Source organism: Camarhynchus parvulus, chromosome 1 (assembly GCF_901933205.1).
Source record: "Camarhynchus parvulus chromosome 1, STF_HiC, whole genome shotgun sequence".
Taxonomy (NCBI): Eukaryota; Metazoa; Chordata; class Aves; order Passeriformes; family Thraupidae; genus Camarhynchus; species Camarhynchus parvulus.
Genome location: NC_044571.1, coordinates 33,319,456 through 33,345,413, shown reverse-complemented (window position 1 = coordinate 33,345,413; position 25,958 = coordinate 33,319,456). Strand labels below are relative to the sequence as shown.

Below are 25,958 nucleotides of genomic sequence, written 5' to 3'. Positions count from 1 at the left end.
TGTTAACCCTCAATACACAGTTTGAAGTGACTCAAGTCCCAGCAAACATTTTTGCCAGAGAAGTCTTCATTCCACCTGTGAGCAAACTTCAGTCCAATGAAGACATTAAGACTGCAGCCTGCTGGTAGATACTGGTATAGGACAACTGAGCCCTCTGCAGGCCAACTGATCTGTACCCAGGCAAGAATCTGCTATTCTGATTAAAAGCAAAGCTGCTATTTTATGAAAGGGTAATGGAAATAGTTTAGGCTTATGAATTGGAATTAGCCTGTAAAGCAGTGTGTAGGAAACTTGATTTCCCCCTGACCCCATTTGTTAAAAACAAATCACAAAACAAGCATTGAGCTAGAAATAAATCATTTATTTTAAAACAATACAGGTTAATAAATAGATTAGTTATCAGAAAACTTACTAAATAGCCTTTTATAATTTACACAAGGCAAATACAACATGCCTATAACTATTTTTTAAAAAGCAAAGAGAGTAAGCTTGACTTGTAAGCCATTAACAAATCTATATATACATTATTTGGAAGCTAATAAAATAAACTGTTTTTATGTAATCTCTAGTAACTATATTGCAAGAGCATTGAAGCAACCAAACCTGACATTGTATTTTTGTTGCCAACCACCTTTTCCCTATATCCCATTAGAACTACTTTTTACATTCCAGGGGGAAAAAAAGGGAAATTAAAAAAAAAAAAAAAAAAAAAAGAGAAAGTTCCACAGTTAAAAAAAAAAGACTTAAAAATACCTTTTTTGTGTAATCTTTTCCAATATTTTCCACTCTATAGAGCAACTGTCTGGGGAGGGATGTGGACATGGAAGGACCCAACACAACCACAAACAATAAAGAAAAGCCAAACTTCTTCGAAGCTTTTAAAAAGAAATTTCTTAATCCGTAACATTTCAACATTGCTGTCTGATACACTTGGGCACTAGTAATGATAACTGTTGACAACATTGGTGCCTAACACAGTACACATTAAAAATCTGCATTCTGTAAGCCCATAGATAGCACCAAAGAATTATTACAAGGATAACAGGTAACATATAAACATTTGATAATGCTTGATTTAACAGTAAAACTTCAGTAGTTACACCATCTCAAGACAACCAGGGAGTATCTGTAGAATCCTTGATGTCTTATATTTATGAAACAAGAATGTGAGGGGGGGTACAATGTGCAAACAACTTCCCATTTAAAGCACCCCCTAATTATTAATCCCAAATTTCTTCAAATACAAACCCTGTATTTTTTAAAAATAAAATGAAAACTAAACCTTACTTTCTACTGTTTCAACAACTTAATCCAGTGTTTCAATTTTTCAGTGCTAGTTACTTCAGAAAAATACATATGTTCTGATAAAATCAATATTATTAATAGGAAGCCTCACTTGTCAAACTATGGTATGACAGGTTCTTATTAATGTTAGTTGCAGCTCACTAATAAATAGGCTTTATGTACACATCCACAGTCCTGGGAAGTCAATACAGCAGATAATTTGTTTAGATATTTTCCTTTTTTTACAGAAGTACTTGAAGTGTAACAAAGGTGGTTTTTTGGTTGTATCAAAAAGGTTTCTATTCTCCTACTGAACATTTGAGGGATTTTTGTGTTTGACACCTAATAGAGATCATGACTGACAAATGCAAATCCTCCATACACTGAAGGGATAATGATCAAAGAGCTATCCTCAAGTGAGTACCAAGTAAATATGTTTGACAAGTATAACAGAAGTCAGACATACGGAGTGAAACACCTTTCCTGTGGATTTGAACAGAATTCAAATGCATTCCACCACTGTAATGAATCCAGTTTTTCCATGGGTAGCCTCTCCCACTTCTACTTTGGAATCAGAACTGAAATCATCTGGCTTACAGCTATCAATGCATATAACACAATGAGAACGTGAAAAGGGCAGACCCATGAGGGATGCCAGAGCTCAGGAGACAACTATGCACATTTGCTCCCTGAGATGATGGAACTCGGATATCTGTCTTATTCAAAGTGCTTACTTGTCAAAGGGGTGGGAAAAAAAGAGGGAACAGCTAAAATTCAACTTCAACAGTGCCTCCTTTTAAATCAGAAAAGCAATGGGACTAAAAAAGGTAGGACACCTGGAAAGAGGAGGGTGTGGGATGGAGGGGGAAAGAATCATATCAACAGTGACAAGAGAAAATGCTAATACATTTCTAAAGTTAGAACTGAACCAGATCCAGGTACAGCAGAACTTGAAAGAACACTGCTACACTGAACAAAGTAGCAAAAATAAAGCTTTCAGTTACTTAGCATTCAAGAAGTAAAAGGCTGCAGATACAAATGATGTGCAAGGCCACGAGAATTTCTTTCACCTTAGGTGCTGGCTTTTGACATCTTTGTTTTAAACATCAAGGTTAATTAGACATTTCTAGAAAGCTCATCAGAGATGAGGAGCAGCTGGGGAGAAGAGAACTGTGCTGATATTTATCAGTGGTTACAATGGTCAGAGGATCACAGAACATGGTTGCTACTTTATTCTTCCTCTGCATAGTGAGCACTTACCAAGTAAACTTCATGTGGTGTAGAAAATGTCAAGGTTTAGACAGGGCAATCAAGTTATTCTGAATCTAACATTTACAAATAATTTGCATACGCATTTAACATACTAGGACAGGCACTTTATAAATAATTAAGAATTAATTTTATAACCAACCAAGACAAACAAATATGGGCAAAGAAGGAGTAAGATGAGACAACAATAATTTCCATTCTGACCTAAAGATTTTCAGAGAAGTCTTCAGACATTAAAGGCTAATACAAAACCAACATACAACTCATGAACTCTGAAGCTGAATTTTGAAAAGACAGCTTGACTGCTTCAGAAAACAGCTAACGTTGTTTTAAAAAGTAGGCTAGTACAGGTCTCGTAACCTGTGTGCAATTCCAGGTTCAATCAAAAAAAAGGGGAATTAACATGACAAAATATGAATGTTTGCTGAGAACCAAGATACCATCTTCCAATCAATAATGGACAGAAGCTAGTTTAGCCAGATTTCATAGCCCAATTACCCTCATCTACAATTCTCAGACTTTCTAAAAACCTTGCACAATATTTGAAAATCCATGAAGATGGTCTTTGCTCTGCTAGAGCTACTCTATTTCATTAAGATACCCAGTTACTGTGTGTCGGCCTGTAACAATGCACATTTCTGCCAACTCAAGAGCCATTCCCTGCATATGGAGTTTTAAAACAACCTTGCAAATAACATAGTAGGGCTCTTACTCCCTCAGAACAGTCCCTTCAGAACACTAAATCTTTTGGATTCACTTCTGCAATTATTGCTGCCATTAGTAGGGCTTACAGCATTCATTTGAAATGAAAATGGAGGCTGAGTTTTAAGGAAACTTCAATTCAGGTCAACAAAAAACATCACAAGAGCAGACAGTATTACTCCCCACTAATCAACATCCATGGTCCTGTCAGGCAGCTACAAAGCTACATTCATGATTTCTTGATAAAATGTTGTGAATTTTCTCAAACACTGTCTTGTTATCACATTGGGATTTTCTGTTTTCTCAGGAGATGTTCTCATCTAGAGATGTTGAGTTCCACTGCACTCTTCCATTTTTGTACTGAGACAGAAACAAACATGCATTGCTTTTCAAGATTTCAACTTTTTGACCCATTATGTTTTTGCTACCAAATGTAAGTAGAACATGAAATTAACTAACTATTTCATTCTTTAACATATCAATATTCTCTAAATGGTTTAAACTGAGCTGTTCGGAGTCATCCTCATCGTAGCTTAAGCTGTCTGTACTACTTGTCAAAATATTACAACTGAAGTGTTCACACCAGTCTATGAATTACTGATCTGAATGGATGTCCCTGTCAGTTACCTAAAACTCTCTGAATGCTTTAGCTTTTTCAGTCTTTAACCTCCTTTTCCCACATTACAAGAACATCAGACTATCTTTTTTGAGCTATGAGAAATCTCATGCTCCTCTCTCTTTTAAATTACTTTTTTTTTAAATGGTCCCTATTTATTAGCTGTTCAACAAAATGGTCTCCTGCATTTAGTCACTAAACTAAAATAAACATATGCTGGACTGATTTCAACACTCCTCTTCCCATTAGGACTATGAGTTTTTCAGAAGCTGTCAAGGCATCCAGGAGTTTCAGTTCAGATTTGTAAATTCTTCCTAAAAACATATGTTCCTTCTGTTTTTACAATTTGAGTATAGTCCGATATTGCAGACAGTGAAATTGAATTATTAAACCAGTATAGGCCATCTGAAACAAATACATTCAAAATTATGCAGTATTTTTTGATTGCAAAGGCACTGAAACAGTTCTGAGCTGCTTACAAATAAACCACAATGTAGGCAGTAAGCCTGTGCATCATTTCCACATCCTTCACAGTCCTTCTACCTGCTCCCAATTAAACACTCTTAGATGAATGCAGTATGTCTTAATGTATGTAAGTTACAAAAGAAAATGCATACCTGGACACTACCATGAGCTGATAAGTAATTAGTGAAAGATATTTAAGGGTCCACTGCTCTGTATAAAGAACTCAATTTACAACTCCCCTGTGTCTTCACCACATGGCAGACAAAGTTGCCAAGACAGTCACTAAAAAGAAGAAATTACAGTCCATGATCCAACCAACATTGGTCTGAGAATTCACAGCCTTGATGGTGAAGACATTGCTATACTGACATTCACATATTGTTCCACTTACTTTCCCCCTCTTATTTTAAGGTATACATCACTTATGATGAAAGGTATCAGATTGAGTGCATTAGAAACTGATGTCCTCTGCCCACAGAAATGGTGCCTCAGAAGTCACAACACAAGCTTTCACACAAGTCTGTCAAAATATTCACAGAGCTATTTGATGGACTACCTTTTACAGTGAGGAAACACATCAGTCTCTATGCTGACTCAATTAGTAGCTCCAATTAAGGTAATTTATTGTGTTGACTGGGTTATGTGGACAGCTGTTCCTTTGAAACTGGATGAAGGCCTCCAGTTCATTTCACATAGGCCACCAAATTGTCAGAGGGTAGTTACCAACCTGAATCCTATTTGAAATAGTGACCTAGAAATGAACAGCTCTGCATCCTTCCCTGAGCCATCCAGTTTCCCCTCAAAAATATTTTAATCTGTCTTCATGTTAGGTTTGTTTAAATCTCCAATATTGAAGTTGAATTCCTTGAAGACTTGTATAAGAACAATTCCAATAGACACCGTGGTGAATCCACAAGCCATGCCCAAAAAATCTACAACTCCTACATTACTCCATTCCCTGAAAAGGATGGCTGAAGCCAACAGGACTAGGGTGGTAAACACAACATAGTAGATGGCACCAAACACAGAGGAGTCAAAACACTCCAGTGCCTTATTGATGTATCTGAACTGAATGATAATGCTACATCCTAATACTGCCAGAAGTACCAGACAGAGGTACAGAGCCCTTTGACTTGATGGGTTATTGTGAAAGATATCTTGAGCAGCCAGCCCAATGCCTTTTGTGCTGGGAACAGTGAAACTGCCCAACAGAGAGCAAATACTGATGTAAACCATAATATTAGTAGGTCCATGAGCTGGAGCTATCCAGAAGATAAGCAGGAGAAGCATTAACAGCACTATGCAGAGATAACCCACGAAAACTGGAAAACAAAAAGAAAACAAGAAAATATCAAGATGAGAACTCTTGGTCTTCTAAAGATTTTAGCAGGCAAATCATGTCCTAGCAGTGACTTTCAGGTATACATTACAATTAAGATTTGCTATTGAAGATAGATCCAAATCACTGAGCTTCCAGAATGCAGTATGTCTTCATGTATGTAAGTAAATATTGGCATCAACAACTGATGATGTTGTCATGTTCTTTGGGAAAAACAAATAACCATGCAGAAAATTACACACTGTAGCACATTTGAAATGGATTTCAGATGGCTTTTTTAAATCTTATTCTCTTTTCCATTAGGACCATACTCCTTAAAGTCTCCTATGACAGACAGAAGGTTAACACCTCATTCATAAACAGTTCATTAAAGCACAGTGTGTTGATCCAGCAAAGAGCTTAAACATAAAATTAGATCCCACTAAGGTGAGCCCATGAGTAGTGACAGTTAGAACAAACATGAGGCCATATTATGTACATTATACAATCAGTACACATATAAGATCAGTGAAAAACATTTCATGCTTCAGAGTTTAAAAAAAAATACAGAGCCAATGCTCTTTGCTCAGACTTAAATGGTAAACTGAGACCAAGATATTTGTTTTCTTTTCTTTGTTTGCAGACTTTTTGAATAGCTGATGTTATTAGCTTTGAGTTTCTCTCACTTCAAGCAAATACAAGAAAAACAATAGTTGGCAGTTTAGCGCTTAAGCAAGAAAAATAAAAATGGGCCTGGAACATATTAGTACCAGAATGTGTCCTCCAGCAGCTGGTGAGAAAGAACAGGCATTTCAGCATATGTCTCAACAGCCTATTTCTACATACCTTTATTGTGCAAATAAATCTGAGAACATAACTGGTATTTAGTATAAACTTTTAATTTAAAAACCATGGACAAATAAAGGAGAGAAGAAAGACAGTATTTTTTTTGTTTTGTATAAGACAACTTGAATTGAGGTCCTAGATTTACACTTTTCATCTCTAAATAGCAAGATACAGTCTTTCAGAATGTTATAAAATTACAAGTTCAACTGGCCATTGTTCTGAGTTTGCTGTGCAGGAAAATGTTTTCAAAAGTATCCATGTTTTCCTTTCTGCACACATGTCCCAGTAAATATGACAAGTTCTAAGAAGAGCAGGGCATAGTTTTCTTACACAAAACCTGTACTGATTTGCCTCTGTCACATCATGATTTCCTCATAAGTCAACCTCCCTACCTGGTAGAAGTGGTAGTAAGCCTCTTCCTGGAGGAAGGGGTAGTAAGCCTCAAGTGTGTTCCTGCTCAACCTCAGAAAATCACTATGAATTAATGAAAAAACAAACTACCTGGATTTGTAAGCTTCTCTTCAAGCTCAGCCTGAGTCGTTACACTCTCGGACTTCGGGGAATGGATAATGAGAACAACAGACCCAGCACAGCTCAGCAAACATCCCAGCTTGCCAAGAATGTTCAGTTTCTCTTTCAGCAGGTAAGAAGCTAAGATGGACCTTTGAAAAGAGGAAGAAAAACAGAAGTTTGACTACATCCTGTTAATAATGTTCTAATAGTGCTGTGCCATACGAATTTCCCTTTTAAAGGAATATTATCAAATGCTGATGAATTCTCAAAAAGTATTTCTGACTTATCTGAGGAAAGATTCATCCATTTGCAGTTTTACTCCACCCTTGACATCTCTCCTTAGGAAAAAAACCCAAAACAACACAACACAACAAGATGCAAACCCCAACAAAACTTTTAGCCACAACACCCCAAACAGCAAAACCACATCACCCCTTCAACCTCTTCCCAAACAAATGAAACCCCCCTCCAAAGCAGACATCTGACCCCCCAGGCAGACATCTACCTACTACCAAATTGGTGAGCTGTCACAAAGCCCCATTTTATAGATACTAAGCAGCCATGAGATATAAGTGACCTTTGGTTACAAAGATCCCAGGGCTGGGCTCAGATATGTAGTTGACCAAAGTGAGCAAAACTATGTGGCCTAGGATAAAATAATAGGTGGTACTTAAAGTACCATCAGTGTGCTTCACAGTGATAGAGCTAAAAACAGACATGAAACAATGCCATCTACACTCTGAAGCAGATCACCAGTGCAGGCAACAGAAAAATCTCAAGGTAATGCACAGCTTTGTTTTCAAAGAGTTGTGCTTTTTCACTGCAGTAGTTCCACAGCTGTAGTTCATCTATTCACAAAATATTAGTTACATATTAAACTCCTTAAACTCACTGCCTTTTCTGTGCCTCCCACAAACATAACTTCTAAGAAGCTGGGGGCATGCATGTGCAAGGAACTCCCTTGAGATTTTCTCCTTGGAAAGAGGCCAGATCCAATAAAATGAAATCAGCATCAATAAACACACTCGGGCTGTGGATAGCTGGGTAGAGAAAGATGGTGAGACAAAAGGAAAGATCTACATAGTAAGGGAACTGTGAACAAGAGAATAGGCAGAAAAGTCCAGAACAACCACAGAAAAGGGAGGAAAAAAAGTTTATCTGTTCAAATCATAGTGAGAACTAAAAGCAGAACATAGTGAGGAAAACCCTTCTTCACTGCCTTCCCCCAGCCGTGCTTTCCTGGGGAAAACAGGAGTAGGTGACATTGTAACACATCATGAACAGCCATAAGCCTGACATTTCTCAGCAGACCTCCAGAGAGCACTGAGTCCATCTGACATTTTATTAAATAGTAATGACATCCAGATAAGAACAAGAAAAGCAAACTCTTCACCCAAATGGAACGCCAAGAGCTCCCAAGGGCGTCACTAGCACAGTTGGGACTGCAGTGTAGGCCAAGAAATTCCCTATTTGACCCAGTGCCACTGTCAAGAGAACCAGAAATAAGCCTTTAAACTCCTTTGTAAAAATAAGTAATCAAAACTTGCCCAATACTGTTTGGGAAAGACTGACCTAACTGGAAAAGAGATGTTACAATTTGCTTAGTTCTGCTAATTTTGCACATAAACAAAATGGCTGGAAATTTTCTGTAGTTTTGTATTTTTTAATACAGGATTTATATTTGCCACACAAGAATATCAAGTGGGCACAGTAAATAATCTCATTTGTAAATTCTCTTAGTTAAATAGAAATAAGACTATGAATTAGAAACACTCACGGATTATAACCTCAGTATTACACTCAAATATTTTAAGAGGAGGGGTAAAAGTATATATAATCCATGGTTGCATCCTTAGAATGTGCATTCATATAAAACAAATGTACTTAATTATAGTTCCTAACAGCAGGGTTAGTTTTTGGTGGGGAAATAAAGACAGTGCTGAGGAATATTCTACTGAAACAATAAGCACATGCATAAGGGCTCCTCAATATACTACACCAACTTTTCATAACACTATGTAACATCCAAAGTCATTCCTGACAACTGTAAAAAGAACATGTCTGACAAGACACAGTAACAGCCTCAACCTTATTTTTCTTTCCTCCAGTAAAAGCAAATTCCAAGATTTACCACAGTATTGCACATCACAGCTGTGATAACAGTTCATGTGTTCAAGTTTTCAGCTAAAAAATAAAAGCTAGATGGTTTTGCAAGTGCTGGCAAGTTTATAATAGGTCAACATATTTGCATAGTTACAGGGTCTGTGGTAATTGGCAAGAAGCTTGAGATTGAGCACAAATTACATACAGCTCAAATTTCCAGTTGCTGTTAAAAGCCATTATCAGCATTTAAAAACATTTCAAGAATCCAAGATGTCTTTATGCTCAGGCTGGCACTGCCCTCAACTATCAAATATCATTACTTTCATCCAATTTTTTACATCTGCAAAGCACTCTGCAAACATTAATTAATTTACCAATTTAGCTCACATTATCAGTAGAGCTGAAGACCTGTGTAACCTACAGGAAATATGAAAGAGACAAAAAAAACTTGCAAAACTGCAGAGTGTGGAAAAATTATACTAATTAAATTCACTGAGGCTTTCTCTATGTGCGGGAGTGAGACACAGAAATTGATGAGCAGCAGCATTTCGAAGGCACAAGAGACAGAGGTGATCTCCCTGTCCCTAGGAACAGAGTAACTCAGTTATCAGCCTCAGGCTGTTTGGAGATCTTTGGATGGAGAATGGTGCACAGCTGGCACTCTGCATTTCTGCAGATGACATACATTTCCAAATGACTCGGACAAAAGGTTGCTTTTTTTGGAGGTCAGGTGTCTGAACTTTCTGTTGGAAGAACTCTTAACAGATGGCACCAACATCAATCCATAAAGTAGATTTCTGAAGCTTCAGTCAAATGGAACATATTGTAAAGTAACTGAATTTACTGGAGATTTTCCATATCACCATGTAGTAGCAACCAGTAGTAGGAACAGTCCCTTACCACCACAAATGACAGAGCAGGATTAGTTAACACCAATTAAAAAAAGAAGCTCAGTGGTTGTTACCATCTACCTGATGTTGAGGACCTTTGCTGCCAACCTATCTAGTCCTCTCTGAACAGAAATTCCTCATCAGATACATAAGTGCTAGACATGACTTCAGTTCTTGAAGGCACACCAAGCTTTTAATATGATGAGCAAGTACCAGTACCCTCAAAGTTACTGCAACACAAAACCTGATGCACACTGGCATGTCGCCATTAGCAAGGAGACCAGGAGTGGACCTGCACAGCAAAAGATATCTATTCTAGGCATGCCAGGGAGTTTATTTCAGACAAACTTCAGCCTGCTCCTGCTAACTTAAAGTCTATTTGCAGCTCGCATGCATCAAGTACATTAAGTATGTTCCTAGAATTCATCTTCCAACCTAGTTTCATTTTAAAGACCAGGTCAGAAGCCCCAACTCTGCTATGAAATGTGAAACACAGCCCAATCTGTGGTGACAAACAGCAGATGCACTTCACAAGTGCACTCCTCATCCATAATACAACACTAATGTAGATGTTTTCACTGTAAGAACCAGCCACATCACTGCTGCTATCAAAACCTGCACTGAAACTAATTAATTAGCCAATTAATTAGTTTAATGCTCATTGAAATACCTGTATACATGCTGCAATCACTCTTTTGACTACAGAGTAAGGAAAAGTCCCTTAGCAGAATGTGCAGCCCTTCCTCTGAAGTCTTCAATAATCCAGTGGATCCCAGGGCCACCAAATGGTTGGGCAGCATTATGCTGAGTCAGCATGCCAACACAGAAACACTTATTCACCATCTGAACAAACACCATGAGAACAAGTTGATAGAGTGTATGTGGTTTTTGTTAGTCATATAAACTCCAAATTCTCTGCTTGAGAAAATGAGATCAGCTATTGTCATTTCACCCAGATAACTGTGGGCATTGCTAATTCCACAAGTAACACCTTTCCCCACACAGCACCTTTCTCTGCATCCCATAAGTGTCTACCTGGCCCTTGTTGCTGCTGTTTGTGACTGTGCTGCCATTCTGAGTCTGTAATATCCACAAGCAACTCTTCTTGCTCAGTTCCTCAGTAAAGCCACTGAGGTTTTGTTTTGAAATACCTGCATCTAGCTACTGGAAAAAAGCCAGCTGATACCATTCCCTTCAGCTGTTTTGCCTTCATTCAGTTCAGTCAGCTCTTTTAAGCATGAAATTGTTTTCTCTGATTCACTAAGATAAATCCTGTAATAAAACCTCCCTTTTTTAACTCCTTCTGCTTAGAGATTACAGATGGGAGCCTCAGGAGTGAAAACAGTGACTGATGCACAGATTTACTTTTACTTAGGCAGTAGTGATCCTGTCAGGGGAGGAAGCTGTCAAAGATCCACTTAAACTCAGGTTAAATCAGCCGAGAACTTTTCTTCTGAAGCTCTGTTGGCTTCTACACTTGCTGCGAACTTTGTCCTTCAATGGGATCTCTTGGTTTTCATTCCTTTTGCATAGCTTTAAGACAACAAAACCAAAAATCAGAGACCTACCTTGCTGCCACAAAACCAGAGGCACAACTGGACCCATATACTTCTCAGAAACAGCACCAGAACTTTCCAAATAATTCACAAAAGGCTGGATTAGAATCTAAACATGAGGTATGACTCTAAGCTTGTGGGTAGAACTAGGGCTCATGTAAGAGGAGAAAGCTAGTTGCTCCCCATGCTCCAGATTCCCATCAGAGAATGAACTTGGTGTAGGCAGAGTTACAAAGATATTAAGGGTAAAAGTACACCGATCTCGTATCAGCACCACAGAAGGCTCTGCATTAATCTTGCAGATTAAAAGCAAAACTGAAACTGTATCTGTTGAACAAGAAACCAAAAGCATTTTGGTTTTTTTTTTAATTGAGGATGGTTAAATGCTTTCTGATCTAAAACACAACATGTGCTCAATGAGCCCTTTTGTGCAGAGCAACAATTTTTAATTCAGCTTTGACTTTTATTAAAAACTGAGCTGGCCAGTGCAATACAGTGACACAAACCATTCAGGAACCCAGAGTCAGAGCAGTGTGTGGCTGCCAAGGGCTGCAAGCACCAAATGGTTTAGAAATGTGGAAAGATGGCTGACTCATGTTTGTCCCAGCTCTTTGCCTCTGCAAACACCACCAGGCTTGGTAGCCATGGTAAGAGTTTACTAAAAGTGGAATATTTCTAGGGATGGAAATTTCATGACAAGGAAGTGTAAGATTCAAGATGAAAACCCAGATTTCCTGATGTCTCCTATCACAAAAAAAAAAAAATTAAAACTTTTTAAGATACTTACTAGCAATAGTGCCCGACCACCATACTATATCAGTTAAGTATGAAGTACCTGGAAGGATAGGAAAATGTATTAGAAAAACATGAAAGCACAGACAGTATGAAACAACAGTCTCAGTTACTAAAGACCTTAATCTTAAACCTATTCTACAAGGCAACTGAATCTGAGATTTAGAAAAAAAAAAAAAAAGAAAAAAAGAAAAAAAAAAAGAAAAAAGAGAACAATATTGGATTTGGCTTATGTTTCCAAATAAGACCTTCTTAAGACAATGTGTTAGTCAGAAGTCCTGGTTTCCAGTTTGAAGTACCACCTATGTGACACTAATGCAGTATTGTGTAGAAAAGCACCCAAAATGTCACCAAAATGCTTCTGAGGGTGACATTTAAACATACAAATTAGAACCACTTCTAGGAGAACTGTAAACCTATGGAAACAGAACATGAATTGGCTCAGTAAGTTTGCTAATACGACCTCAGTGAAATTGTATCAGAAAAAATGGAGCTGAGAAATTGTTTTGGCAGTTTTGGAACACAGGTTTGGCAGGACCATTGTGTCGCCTTATCTTCCTGCATTTAAGCATTGGAAAGTACTACAACTGAAGCCTCTGAATTCCTAACATAGTTCAGTTTCAGTGAGGAGTAAAAACTCTGCATTGTCCTTAGTGTCTCCCAAACTGGAGGATGATTATTTTCACTGTCAGATTATAAGCTCTTGCCTTGGGATGTGCCCAGGTGGAGCCTGTGCACCACAGAAGTTCTGCTTCTGCAGAACATCAAGGCTCATGACCACTTCCTAAACTAAAGCATGGCCTTCTCTGAGCACAACCTTGGCACCAAGTCATGTTCCTATGTTTTACTCCTCTTTCTAGCAAAAAATACAGCTCTGCATTCATTTGGGAAGATGCCCTCTCAAAAGCTGCTGGAGTAATAGGCAATATTGTACCTACTCTGAAATCCTAAATGGAAGGAAAACACAGCCATCACTTACTCTGGAGACATATAAAGTATTAACCACTTGGAAATCACACTGTACAATTGAAAAGAGATGAAATATGACTAATGAAAATGGCCAGCTTTAGAGTGGGCGTAGTAATTTTTTAGACTTTTGTTATTGCATATAAACTAAAAACACTCTTGGGGGCAGAAATTATAGAAAATATTGACTCAAGAAAGGTAACTTTGCAAAATATTTGTCATCCACTGCTGTTTCTAACTAGACAAGGATTGCTAATTACATCAATACTATATTATTGATTCAAGAGAGAAGACAGAAGAGACTTGAAGTGCCTCCTTGTTAATTATACAACACCTGCTGAAGACAATGGAAAGAAGACATCATTTGACACTGGCCATCTCAAACTCCCAGCTCCAACTGCTAATTCAAGGCAGATCTCTACTGCTTCATAACACAAAACAGAGAGAAACCTGGGGTATTTTCCTGGATGCCTCCTCACGGAGCATGCCAACAGAAAGAACTACAAAATGCTCAGCAAGATGCACAAGCACCAGTAATATCTTCAAAACAGGAAGTTTTACAGCTGCTAGCACTGAGAAAACAGGCACACGCCTGTCACTCACTTAACCCAGTGCTCCACTGAAAGCTTTTCAGGAGTAAGTACAGTCTAAATGGAAACTTCCTCCTGCTGCCTTGGGTTGCAAAATTATTATTTTTATCTTGTGTTTTTTCATTGTTTCCCTTACAAAAACAAAAAGCTTGTGTTTATGATGCAAACGTGATTTCTCTGTGGACAATCAAAATGGGTTACAGCCATCTTGGAGGGAAAGGGAGACTATGCTTGCAAAACAAAAGTTTGTCTGATGCCTTTAGATGTAAGGTCATTGCAGAAAAAGCAAAAAAACTTTTTTAGATCAGGCTGCCAGGTTGTAGTTCCAAGCTTGCTTTGCACCACTGCATTCACCCTGAACATGTTAGATGCAGCAGGCAATAGAAATGCAAATACAAATATCTCTATATATATATTTGTATATTGTATGTATGTGCACATATAGGTACATATTTACATACATGAAATGTATACAGAGAAAATACCTTGTCCTGGAACTAAAAAGGATTTTTCATCAAAAAGAGTTCCTAGAACTTATGGACACATGCTCATACACAGACACCATGACCTACAAAAACGAATGGCTATTGACCACAATAATACAATTCAAAGGCATGATGCAACCTGTGTTTACAGTCTTCCCCTTACATAAAAACATGATACTAAAAACAAATAAATAAATGTTTTAAAATTGCGTTTTCCTATGTTCAAAGCAGGAAGATGCAACTAGCAAATGCTGTTCAGCTGCATGCTTTGGGGAGCTCAAATGTCAAAATAAAATTCAGAAGATCTTCACACTTGTGAATTTACAGCTTCGTTTTGGCTAAACTGTCTAGACAGCATAGTCAGTTCCTGAATATGTTCACCTCAGGAAATAATAATGAGGCATGCGATTTCAATATGAAAAATAGAAGAAATATTATGTTAGAAGAAATATTTATGTTACTGATCTGTCTCTTCTCAAAAAGTGGAAACCACCACATGACTGATACAACTTGCATGTGTCTGTGGAAGCGCTGGCATAAACAAGCAACAAGATGTGCTGGTGCTGTTCATGGCAAGAAACTAAGGCTCAGAAAGTGGTGGTGAAGTCCCACAAGTACATGAGAAAGAAGAACCTATGTAGAAGAACCTGCGTATGGGCAGGAGTGTAGACAACACCCAAGTCCCCAGTGCTGTGTTCGAGCGTGTCAGAGCAGCGCGCTGCCCGTACATCGGGGAGCTGCTGCTGATGCGCAGTTACCCAGCGCTGATACCCCCTGACTGACCCGCACCGCGCCTGCCGCCTCTCCGCTCATCTATCACCGCCCCTGCGCCTCGAGCCAGCCATGGACCTCTCATGTCAAACACGCTTAGGTGACAAACTGAAGCCGGCTCCCCACTCCAGACGCCGGGAAGGTGTCCCGCACACCAGGCGGCACGGCCATCCCCTGACACAGGCTCTGACCCAGCCGAGGGTGCCCGTCCTGCTCGCCGGGCCGGGTCCCTGGGCAGCCCTGCCGCCTCCTGCCCTCCGCCCTGGGCCGGCCGCCGCCGCCGCAGCGCGGGGAAGGCTGCGGGCGAGGGAGGGAGGGAACGGCCCCGGCCGGGGGCAGCCGAGGCCCCGCACACCTGGGAGGGTACCGGGGGGTCGCGGGGTGCACAGGGAGGCCGGGAAGCCCCGGGAGCGGTGCTCCTACGCGCGGCCACCGCAGCGCCGGGCCCCTACCTCTCCCGCGGGCCCGCACGATCCCCTTCTTCTGCAGGACGAAGGTGGAGCCGTTCACCAGGCTGGAGACCACGGCCACGCTCAAGCCTAGCGACACGGCGGCCGGGCCGGGGCTCTGCGCTGCCCCCTCGCCCGCTGCCGCACCGACCGCCATCCGCATGGCCCCGCCGAGAGCTGCAGGCGCGGCGGCTGCCCGGGCCCAGCGCTCCCGGCAGCGGCTCTGCGCCGGGACCCGCCCTGCGCTGCGCTGCGCCGCGCCGGGGGCGCCCCGGGCGGCAGCGGCGGCTCCTGGCGCGCGTCCCGCCGGGCACGGCAGCAGGGTGACGTCATGGCCGCGCTGCCCCACGGCCGGGCCGGTCCGGCACCGCTGGCTCCGGGCCGCGGCGAGCCAGCCCAGCCCGCCCCGCTGCGAGCCTGCCCGTCCTGCCGCCGCTGCTCTCGGGGGTCCCCGGCATGGGGGCAGACACCGGGCAGAGGCTCGGAGCTGTCAGCGTTCATGGGCAGGAGGTGCGGGACGACGTAAACCGGGGGATGTGGAGAAATGTGCACAGGGATGTGGAAGGAGAGGAGGGTGACAGCAGGGCGAAGGGATGCGGAAAGGCAGAGGGATGCGAGAAGACGTGCAGAGGGATATGTTGTGCAGGACAGACGAGCCCCGCCGGGCCAGGGTTTCAGGTGTGCGAGCAGCGCTTCTTTCCAGCGCTCTCGCTTTCGCGTGGGGTTTCTAAAATCCACGTTGGCTCCCGGTCCGCCCGGCAGCGTGGGATGGTGCGGCGGCAGGGCCAGGCGGGGATCGAGGCTGCCATTGCAGCCGCCACCGTGACCTGGAGCTGCCCGTCCATCCACCCTGCCAGGTCAATGTGAGCGGCAGAGCCGGACAATCAGCCAGGCACTGTGTGGCTGCACGCTGGGAAAGCTTGGTCTCTGCCGGGAGTCATGCACACTGCCTGAAAACTGGGGGATCCGTAATCACTCCTGCAGTAAATCTAATAATCCACTTTTACTTCCAGGAAAAATTCGCTCTCTTCTAATGGCACAGAGCAACGTCAGATTCTAACATTTATGATCCTCTTTTCTTAGCTATCATTCAGCATCTTCCAGGTCCTGGGAGGGCAAGAACAGAAGCCATCCTGCCATTGCAGAGAAGGGCTGGAGATCCCCCTGGCAGCCATACAGCCGGGCCATCACAGGGCCACTTCTCTTTGAGAGACCTCAGCCTCTCAAAGATGAAGTGCTGAGCTGAAAGTAATCTTCCTTGCTCAGCAAAACATTTTGTAGCAGGTATCTCACTGCAGTTCTTACTATTTCCAGATAAGTGTTGAAATAAATCAATCCATAATGGATTCCTGTGGCAACATCCGTCTAAGGAAATGAGCTATGGCATCTTGGCTTAATATAAATGAAAGTGGACATTTTTGTAATTTTTAGCAATTGGGCATGGTTCTTCGCACATATTTTGGCATTCTCAGGAAATATGAGTTTAGAAAAGAGGCAAACTCCTGGAAATATTTCTCTTGTCTGCATATTTCTTAGTTTGCCTACACTGCTCGAGGCAGCTGTCCTAGGAAGGCACAGGAACACTGTGATGATTTTTTTAATGTTTAGTGGCAAGATATGTAATGCTTACTGCAGTAGTGCCCATATTTTCACTGAGGTTGTTTCATCGGGTCATTGTATCAATACTGAATGTGATGGAAGAGAGGATTCATCCTTGTGAGACTCACAAGACCCGCAAAATGAGTACACAGGAGGTAGAAGAACAGTTATCCATAGCAACCCTTGGAAACAAAGATAGAGGTGAAGACAAATACAGGCTAATTATAAATATCCATTTCTGATCTATATACAGCCTAGTAACATGTACAGAAAAAATTATTACAGGAAATAATTTATGCTTGCACAGTGGAAAAATGATATATATTTAACAGGCTTTGCATCTAATTATCAGGCAAGTTTCTAAACAGAGCTCAAACCTGGCCAGTTTTTATACTCAAAATCTCTCCCTGGTGTGGTTAAAGCAAGACAAAAGCAGGTACTAGAGATCTCAAGTTCATTTCACTCCAGCCCACTCCAACTGTGTCATTTTAATATCTTACTTATAAATCTAACATCCTACTTATAAATCTTATATATGCCTTTCCAAAATATGTATTTGCATAGGTAATTCTAACATACTTAATCTGCCTTATTCAGCAGTTACTCTTGCACTTGCCATATAATAGGTATAGTGTTCCTATGGATTAATCATAGACTAAAATAATGTGTGCAGCAGTGATAAATATTAAATTTGCAAATATCTTGAAAAACAGCCTGAATTCACCCAATATCTGCATTATTAAGCTTACAAGCAAATTGGACCAAGACATAAAAGCACCTCAATGAAAACAGCTGTTATCATGATTTGAATGGAAATAAGATGACCTTTTTTTAACTATTATATGGCACATGTAAACTCCTTAGGTCCATCTAGTCTTCTGGGGCTTGGTTTCATTGTGATAGCATCATCCCTCCTGCCCAAGCTGTGCCATCATGTGTTGCGAAATACCAGGCTTTGGGTTACATTGGCTTTGACCTTGCAATGTCCAGCATTACTGATGCCACATCAGCCTGATGTCTCATGGACACACAAATTGCAGATGAGGAACCTCAGATTTATGTGGCATTTCCTCCAAAAACCTCTGCTCCCCTCCATTAGTATTTAAGGTCAGCCAAGAGGTCGGAGGAGTATTTGTTAGGCTTTTGTAAGTCTCCTGTCCAAAGGAAGGGATGAGTGATTGAGAATAGCTGGAGTTCAAAGTGAGTGAGCAAAGTTGGTAGAGGTTACACCATTTTTTTTTGCAGGGTCAATGGACCTTTTCTGATTAGGATGTTTTTTTCCCTGATTTTAGGGGGAAGAAAAATGCTTGTGCCTGATCTAAAGGAATTGATTTCTTCCTCTGTAATGCCTTGGATTCCTCTTTTATGTTTGGTTTATGTACAATTATTCTTTTTTAATCAAATCAGTTGTTGGGCTGTTTTATCAAGCCTAGAGGAAAATCAGATAATTCTGTATCTGGCATAGAATGAAAATACAGTAAGTGAGCCCAGAAGATAATCTGAAACTCCTTATAAAATAGCTGGGAGAGCAGGGTGGAAGTTTACCAACAGCTCAATCAGACCCTGAAGCAACAGCAGTAAATCTCCTTGGCAGAATCTCTATAAAGATCCACCATGCCAGCAACTGAAGCAGTGAGAACTGAGATTGCAAACTAAACAGCAAGAAGACAGCAGCAATCCTACTTTTCTAGCTCTTGAGAACCAAAGACCAAAGTAAGGCAGTTATATGAAGACTTGTGTAATGATCCACTGAACCTAGGCCAGAGAAAAAACCCTAAAAATCCTTTCTAGGCAGCCTTGATAAGTTGCTAGGAGTATAAAAATTGGCTTTGGTATAAGTGGGACATCATTGGTACAGGTGTTCCTGCTTTAGAAAGGAAGGGAAGGGACTTGAACCTTGTTGCAGTCCAGCCCTTAAATTGCTATAGGCATCCTTATGTATGGAAGGGAGGATGTATGGAAGCCTGCTGAAAGGTATTGCTCAGCAAAGATGGGTCCTGTCAGCTTTTTGGCTCTCTATTTCATTAACAAGGACTTCATTGAGTCTTTGGGCCCAGATTTGGGCTTTTAAAGTCCAGAGTGTTCTTTGTGAAGTGAAATTGTGGTGCTGAGTTCTACGGCACTGTTGACAATGGCCACAAGACTGGCTTCTCTGCAGCTGGAACTAAAAATTAGGCTCAGCCTTGATGTCTGAATTTGACGGTCTAGGACTACAATGAAATGTTGCCTTCTGTCTGCAATACTGAGCTCACATAAGCTTCTGTGGTGTCTCTGTCCTAAGGGTTACAAGAGGAAGGGTAGTCCTTGGCTCTCTTCAAGGACAGACCAGGCTGCAAATCATAGCAACTCAGTGCAGTCTTAAGCAGAAAAGTGAGGGGTGATTTCATTTTTCAAAAGGTCCAAGGCTGGTGCAAGGAAGCTTGTCAGTGATGTGCAAGTCTGGTCTGAATGAGCAATGAAGGCTTACTGCCACTTTTGCCCATGGAAGACAACTTCTCTGCTAAATGACAGTGGCCACAGATAGTTCTGCAGGTTTGGAGAACTTCAGCATCCTGAAGAGGTGGTGCAAGACTGATTTTAAGTTATTGACACAGGAAGTACAGCAAGACTACTGCAAACAGACCATACCATTTCAGCTTTTCTGCAAGGAAAACAGATCTCTTCAGTGAGAATCTGTCCTTCATGCAGCAGGCAGAAGTGAGATAGCTAGTTCTGATAAGTGTGCATGACCATGCTGCAGAGAATCCACACTAATTAACATCATGTCTGCTCATATTTGCTCTGCAGAATGACTAGGGAACACAAAAGAAAGCAGAGATTTCCCAGTCAATCCTGTAGCAGATGTTATAGTTCACCTACATTAATTGCAAACTCTGACCAGGACATCCTTTTCTATGCTGATTTCCAAAAGATGATTACAAAATCTTCATGTGATGAGTATAGTGTATGTAGATCCAGGTCTATTTCCTCCTGTATTAAAGAGTGTGGTAAAAGCCCAGCACAGAATTTTAGTATGAACCTTTAGAACAGGGCTTCCAAATCATGTTCATCACAATCATCCTAAAGTCCGCCCTCCCCTGGCTCTATTACAATCTCTCATGTGAACAATTTGCCCGTGTTTCCCATACCTTGTGTGTTAAATAGACATACTAATCTTCTGTTTGAGATAAAGAGAGTTCTGGCTTGTGATTCAGACTTATAGATGTTGTCTGTATGTTATCTTGAGCTTTGACATGGTGATCTTTTTTGCTTCATAAGCTGCATACCTAAATAAAGCATAGTAATCATTGAATTATCTGAACTACCTGTGGTTACAGGAAGTCTCTTCCTGTTAAGCAGGCCAGCTGCTGAATTCCATGAATGAAGACTAGATTTTAGGGTATGCCTTGGAGTTTTGAAGATTTAAAATTTTCTCAAGTGAGGAACATGGGAGGCACTCCTATTAATCAAGTAAACTCGCTCATCAGACTTGCTGTAGTTCCAGCAATGTATGTATGGATTTTCTACTACATTGTTCTTCAGCAAAACATCTTTCCTAGCAAAGACCTCAAGGAATATTGCAACCAGCTGGCTGTTCAGAGATCAGTCTTTGTACCCTTGAGCACATATTCTACTCTGAAGCTGGAATGTCATGATAAAATTTATTTTTATGTGGGTGCTTTTGAATGGGGTTTCACTGTTCAATATTGTTGGAAAACTGAAAATGCATTGCAATGTATCTGAACTGGATTTTTCTCCTTCAAACCAAACAATAGGATACCATGAAAATGGCCCCTATTTAACTACTTTCCTCTTGAAGGTTCACTTTCAACTGACAATGCGTTTGCAATCTGTGAAGCCATTGTGCTTCTGGGACCCAGTTATTTAGTTCTAGGTGCTTATATGGTATGCCACCATAGCAATATGTACTATTTACTTAATATCTACCTTCCCAGCAGCAAAGCTACATCTGCAACCTCACTCATCATTGCCTCTGAGAGCACAAAGAAGCAGTCTGTCTGCTGTGGGCCAACTAATGGCCTAAACAGAGTTCTAGCTGAAGAAATCATGATAGACTGATGCAAACTGTTTCTAGGGAGAGTCTACCAGACAGTGCATGATGGAAAGAGGCTTTCTATGATCAGGGCAGCTGCAGACACAGCTACTGCAGTAATTAATATTTGTTGTGGTTTAATCCCATTCAGCAACAAAGAGCCACATCGCCAGGGTGGAAAGAGAATCAGAAGAGTAAAAGTGAGAAAACTCATGGGTTGAGATAAGAACAGTTTAATGGGACAGAAAAGGAAGAAAATTGAGGATGATGATGATGGTGATGATGATAATGTCTAGAAGAGGTGTTCAATTGCTCACCCCTCACTGACCAATGCCCAGTCATATCCTGAGGAGGGCCCTGGGCCAGCTCTCTCCAGCAGTTTATAAGCTGAGAATGTTGCCCTGTGGTACGGGATATCCCTTGGGCCAGTTTAGAGCAGCTGTCCCAGCTGTATCCCCACACAACTTCTTGTGCCCCTCCAGCCTTCTTACTGTCAGTGCATGAGAAGCTGAAAATTCCTTGACTTAGAATCAACATTACTTAGCAAGAACTAAAAGAACTGGTGTGTTATCAACATTAATCTCATGCTAAATTCAAAATACTTTACCAACTTCTTGAAAGATGATTAATTCTATCCCAGCAGAAATCAGGGCAGTATTTAATATATATTTAAAATAGAGTTTAATATATAAAACATCTGGTTAAAGAGTTGCAATTAAAGCCAGCTGTTGTAGTTATTGACCTGTGCTGGAAGAAAACCATTTGGCATGAGGTTAATCTCACTGTGCTCAGCAGATGTTCAGTGTTGTGCCACAATCATTGCACATGCTGATCTGCACCTTTTAATAAGACAAAGCTGTATTCATTTGTATTAAATGTAGCATCAAGATCTCAGTCAAGGTCAGAATGGTATTGTCATCTTCTACGGAAATTTATTTAACTTCTCTAAATCCTGTCAGTGTCCATGCTGAAAAGTCATTTTTTGTAGTAGTTAAAGGACCTGTTATGTGAGAGGTCAATAATAATGCCTTGTTGTACATCATAGAACGTAACATAATTGGGGTTTTAATGATGACTAAAATGTTTGGGTTGAGTTTGGTCTGACTTCATGCAAAGCAGCTGACAGGAAAGCTGACTACTTGGGTGAAATTGGAAGTCATGTTTCTTGTCTTTAGCAGATGAGGAACAAGGGACATAGGACAACTGAATTACTGAGTTTCTTCTTATTTCAGCTATTGGACTTACATATTTAAGGCTCTCTTTGACATACATCTGTCTTATGGATTCATTTGATAATGTTTTTTTCCTCAAATACTTACTGCAAAGGGTTTGGTCCCTCTCACAGTTCTACTGATAGTTGTCACAGTGTTGTATTTATCCAGGCTATAGGGAGATTGTGATTATTGGTACCCTGGCAGCAGCTGCCTTTTGCACAAAAGGTATTAGGTGCTAAATTGACAGAATGAACCTGGAGAAGAGGAATCCTTGTGCTTAGCTGTCACTAACTTTGAAGTGCTGGGAAATGTTTACTGGCTATGTGAGATATCGAGCAAATACTGCAGGAACCTTCAGGGCAAGTGTTCCTATGTATAGACTGCAGAGAGATAAAGTGCTCTTTGATGTGCATCATACTGTCTCTAGTTTTACTGATTAAGAGTACTTTAATTATGATTTTAATGATGACCACTGCTGAAATGAGATGTTGTGGTGGACAGTCATGGATGACCATAACAAACAATAATGTCTCAGGTTTAATGATCTAATCTTAAATTCAATGAAATTATGAGGTTCCTTTGTCAAATAAATGTCACTTGAAAAAGGAAACAGAACAAAACAACACTTTCTAAAAGGAACCTGTGAACAAAAGAGTATTTTTAAATCTTTTCTTTCAGGACATCTTTCCTTCAAATGAGACTGCCTGCATAATAGCACTGTGAAAGGGAGATAAGATAATTGCTACTTCAGCAATAGAACAGCAGGAGTGCCTGAAGCTCCCTCCTGTCTGAGATTTAGACAGTAGCTGGAACAGAATAATTCTCTACCTTAATGTTTCTTTTGGACTCTGTTTGGCTGACTTCAGTTTTGCCAACCCCCAAAATTGATATATGGGAGACTTCCCTCTTTGGGACCTTAAATAAATCATTGTTTGTCTGTTTGTTTTGCTTGTTTTGCCCCCCTCCCCCTCCTGCCATTCCTTTTAACAACTTTTGTCATACCCAGGGACAATGACAGGTGCTGAAACATCTGCCACGTTAGAGCAGGGAGGCTTTCAGCCATGGCTGTTAGAATTTCCTCAAAAAGAAAAAAACTCTCAACTGATCTAAATGGAAAGAACAATAATAGCAGAATCAAAGCCATAGCTTGCCTGCAAGGTGGGCTACCACCACACAGTGGCTCAAGGAAATGATCCCCATGCTGAGGTGCTGAGAAAAATTGGATAGAAATGGGTTTTTTTCCTAGCAAGTAAGAAAACAAACAGCCTGCTATTTGCAGTAGTGCTTAAAGCATATACATGTGAACACTTGCTGATCTGAACTGTGAAATGAATGCATTACAGTGAGGCTCTGAGATTCAGAGCTGAGCTCTTCTCAGTATTTAAGTTTGGGCAAGTGGACCTACCAACAGTGGTGTGGTGAGGAGAAAGTGGCACCTCAAGTGCCACCTGAGCATCTGGACTGTGAGCCTTCTTTTCTACCGGTTCAGTAAAGTTTGGGCATCTTTTTCCATGCACAGAGGACTGCAAGCAGGAGCATACAGGTTTCTGCATACCCAGCAATTATTCCTTGGTGGATGTGACAGAAGGGAGCGAGGTCTAACCCGTGGGGATAAATGGCCTAACATGTCTGGCATGCAAGCCTCAGCACCCCAGGGCAACATGTTCTTCTTGGTCAGTCATGTGGGAAAACATCAGTCTCTGTTGCTCCTTGGAGCAGGATAGTCCTCTGTCTTGATGAGCTGTTGTCTTCTACCTGCCTTCTGAGGTTTTTTCCTCAGTTTCTAACTTTCACATCAGCACTGTTCTCTTGAGGCCTTGAGTTAATAATGAATATGAGTCAACACTTTCACTTCTTTTTTTTTTGGTGTGTGTTTTGTTTTGGTTTATGTGTGCTTTTCTTATCCTGCCTGGTTTTTTCATTTCCTGACAACAATTTTCTTCAGTAAAGCTAGACATCTTAATTCATTAATTGGATGCTGGGCTGTGGGCTACTGTTTATGATCTTTGGAGAGGACATGGCATTTTAGCAGAGCTATTCTAAAACTGATAATGGATGCTTCATTAGGGATCTGGGGAATACATCTTCTGATGAGGGAAGATGGCCTGTCCCTGGGGAGCTGCTGAAAGGGGAGGTAGGAAAGCAAGAAAATTACATAGGGAGCAAAGTGCTTAAAAGGCTCCCTTTGGGTGAGAGGCAGGCTTCACCAAAAAGTGTGGCTGAGGCAATCTGTGGATTTTGAGAGCTGCAGGGAAAAGCCTTCTTCTACTACTGTCTCCTTATCCTGCTCAGGGGTGCTGGTGTGGCTTGCAGCAGGTACAGCCTTCTCCTGAGTCCTTTCTCAGCCTGGCTGGCAGGGGCTACTTTGTCCCCTTCTCCCTCTGCCCTCTGCTTGCCACCTTCCCTGCTACACTCCAGCCAGCACCCACCCTGCATCCACCCAAACCAAAAGCAGCTCTTACGTGGGAGGAGCATCCAAAATGCAGAACACACTTATGGTGAGGGGGATGTAGAAAAGCAATCTGAGGACTGCTGGCTCAGTGTCTCTTCTTCCACACTGCAGAGGAAAAAGCAGCATTTCTCTGCATTCCAAAATAGCATGACAACATTTGACTGCCCAAATGCCACTGTGTGCATATGTGACAGGGGTTCTCCTTTGTCACAGGAAATTCCTCTATAGGGGCCAAGGTGTGCTAGTACCTGTCTGGCTCCCAGGGTAAAAGCTAGAGAACCTGGGAGAACAGATGTCCACTCTGAAGAAATTACAAGTGTCATCTCCCCACCTTCTCTGGCAATTGTCCAGCCTGTCAGACTTGCCTAGGGTGTAAATATTGCAGTGCAGTGCTGTTGTTAAGCTCCCTCTGTCCTTTGGGGTGGTGCTCGGCGGTGCTCCCTCCAACAGAGGGAGCCTTAGGTCTGTCTCCTGTCCCACATGACAAGAACTACAATCTGCATCATTTATGCAAAATGTAACAGCCAGAAAAACTGTAATTTTGGCTGCTGGTCTTCGCTTCTTATTCAAATTTTGACACAGTCCCTCTTCTTGTATGAGCTTTCAGAGCTCCCTCTCTGCTGTTTTTTTAGTGGATAATTTTTTTCCTAGGATTTGTTTTCAAACTTCAAACTCTTCTATTCTACTCTAAGTATTTTTGGTTGCTTACGCGTGTTCCAATGACTAATGTTTTTGAAAGGGTGAAACCTTGTGTTTTCTACCTCCTTTCTAGTCAGACACTTAAATATTGCTGCAATAGGCTTCCTACAGTGAAATGTAGAGGAAATGGGAGATCAATATAGATTATTGAACTTTTATGCAACAGAAGTCATTGTCATTGACCCCATACTGATATGCTAGAATTAAATGAACAGTGTCCTTGCTGTCAAACTATTTTTCTTTAGTTTAAGAAATACTTACAAAGTGAATCAGCAACTTAACAGTAGCCTGTGTATTTTTATAATCTGTTTGAAAGTCTGGACGGTTCAGATGGCCCATGTGGGTT

The 25,958-nt window shown here is 41.1% G+C and overlaps 1 protein-coding gene across 2 annotated transcripts; it reads right to left on the bottom strand.

Moving 5' to 3' along the window:
• Positions 1 to 340: 340 nt before the first annotated feature.
• On the bottom strand, positions 341 to 15,836 carry NIPA1 (NIPA magnesium transporter 1). 2 transcript variants are annotated; one of them, XM_030957042.1, is made up of 5 exons: positions 15,619 to 15,836; positions 12,350 to 12,397; positions 8,407 to 8,497; positions 7,002 to 7,162; positions 341 to 5,658 (listed from the first exon to the last, which is right to left on the bottom strand). In XM_030957042.1, exons 1-5 carry the CDS (start codon positions 15,776 to 15,778, stop codon positions 5,147 to 5,149), a joined length of 972 nt encoding a protein of 323 aa, XP_030812902.1. In that variant the 5' UTR covers positions 15,779 to 15,836; the 3' UTR covers positions 341 to 5,146. The 2 variants fall into 2 exon arrangements, with proteins under 2 accessions (XP_030812902.1, XP_030812913.1); XM_030957053.1 differs by lacking the exons at positions 12,350 to 12,397; positions 15,619 to 15,836 and adding an exon at positions 11,372 to 11,610.
• Between the last annotated feature and the right edge of the window lie 10,122 nt (positions 15,837 to 25,958).

Excerpts from the sequence above, each read along its gene's own strand:
- NIPA1 (XM_030957042.1), bottom strand. The coding sequence starts at position 15,778 with ATGCGGATGGCGGTCGGTGCGGCAGCGGGCGAGGGGGCAGCGCAGAGC. Across the intron at positions 12,398-15,618 it reads CGTGCGGGCCCGCGGGAGAG|GTACTTCATACTTAACTGAT; the intron begins GTAGGGGCCCGG and ends CTATCCTTCCAG. Across the intron at positions 7,163-8,406 it reads GCTCTTGGCGTTCCATTTGG|GTCCATCTTAGCTTCTTACC; the intron begins GTGAAGAGTTTG and ends CTCTTTTCAAAG.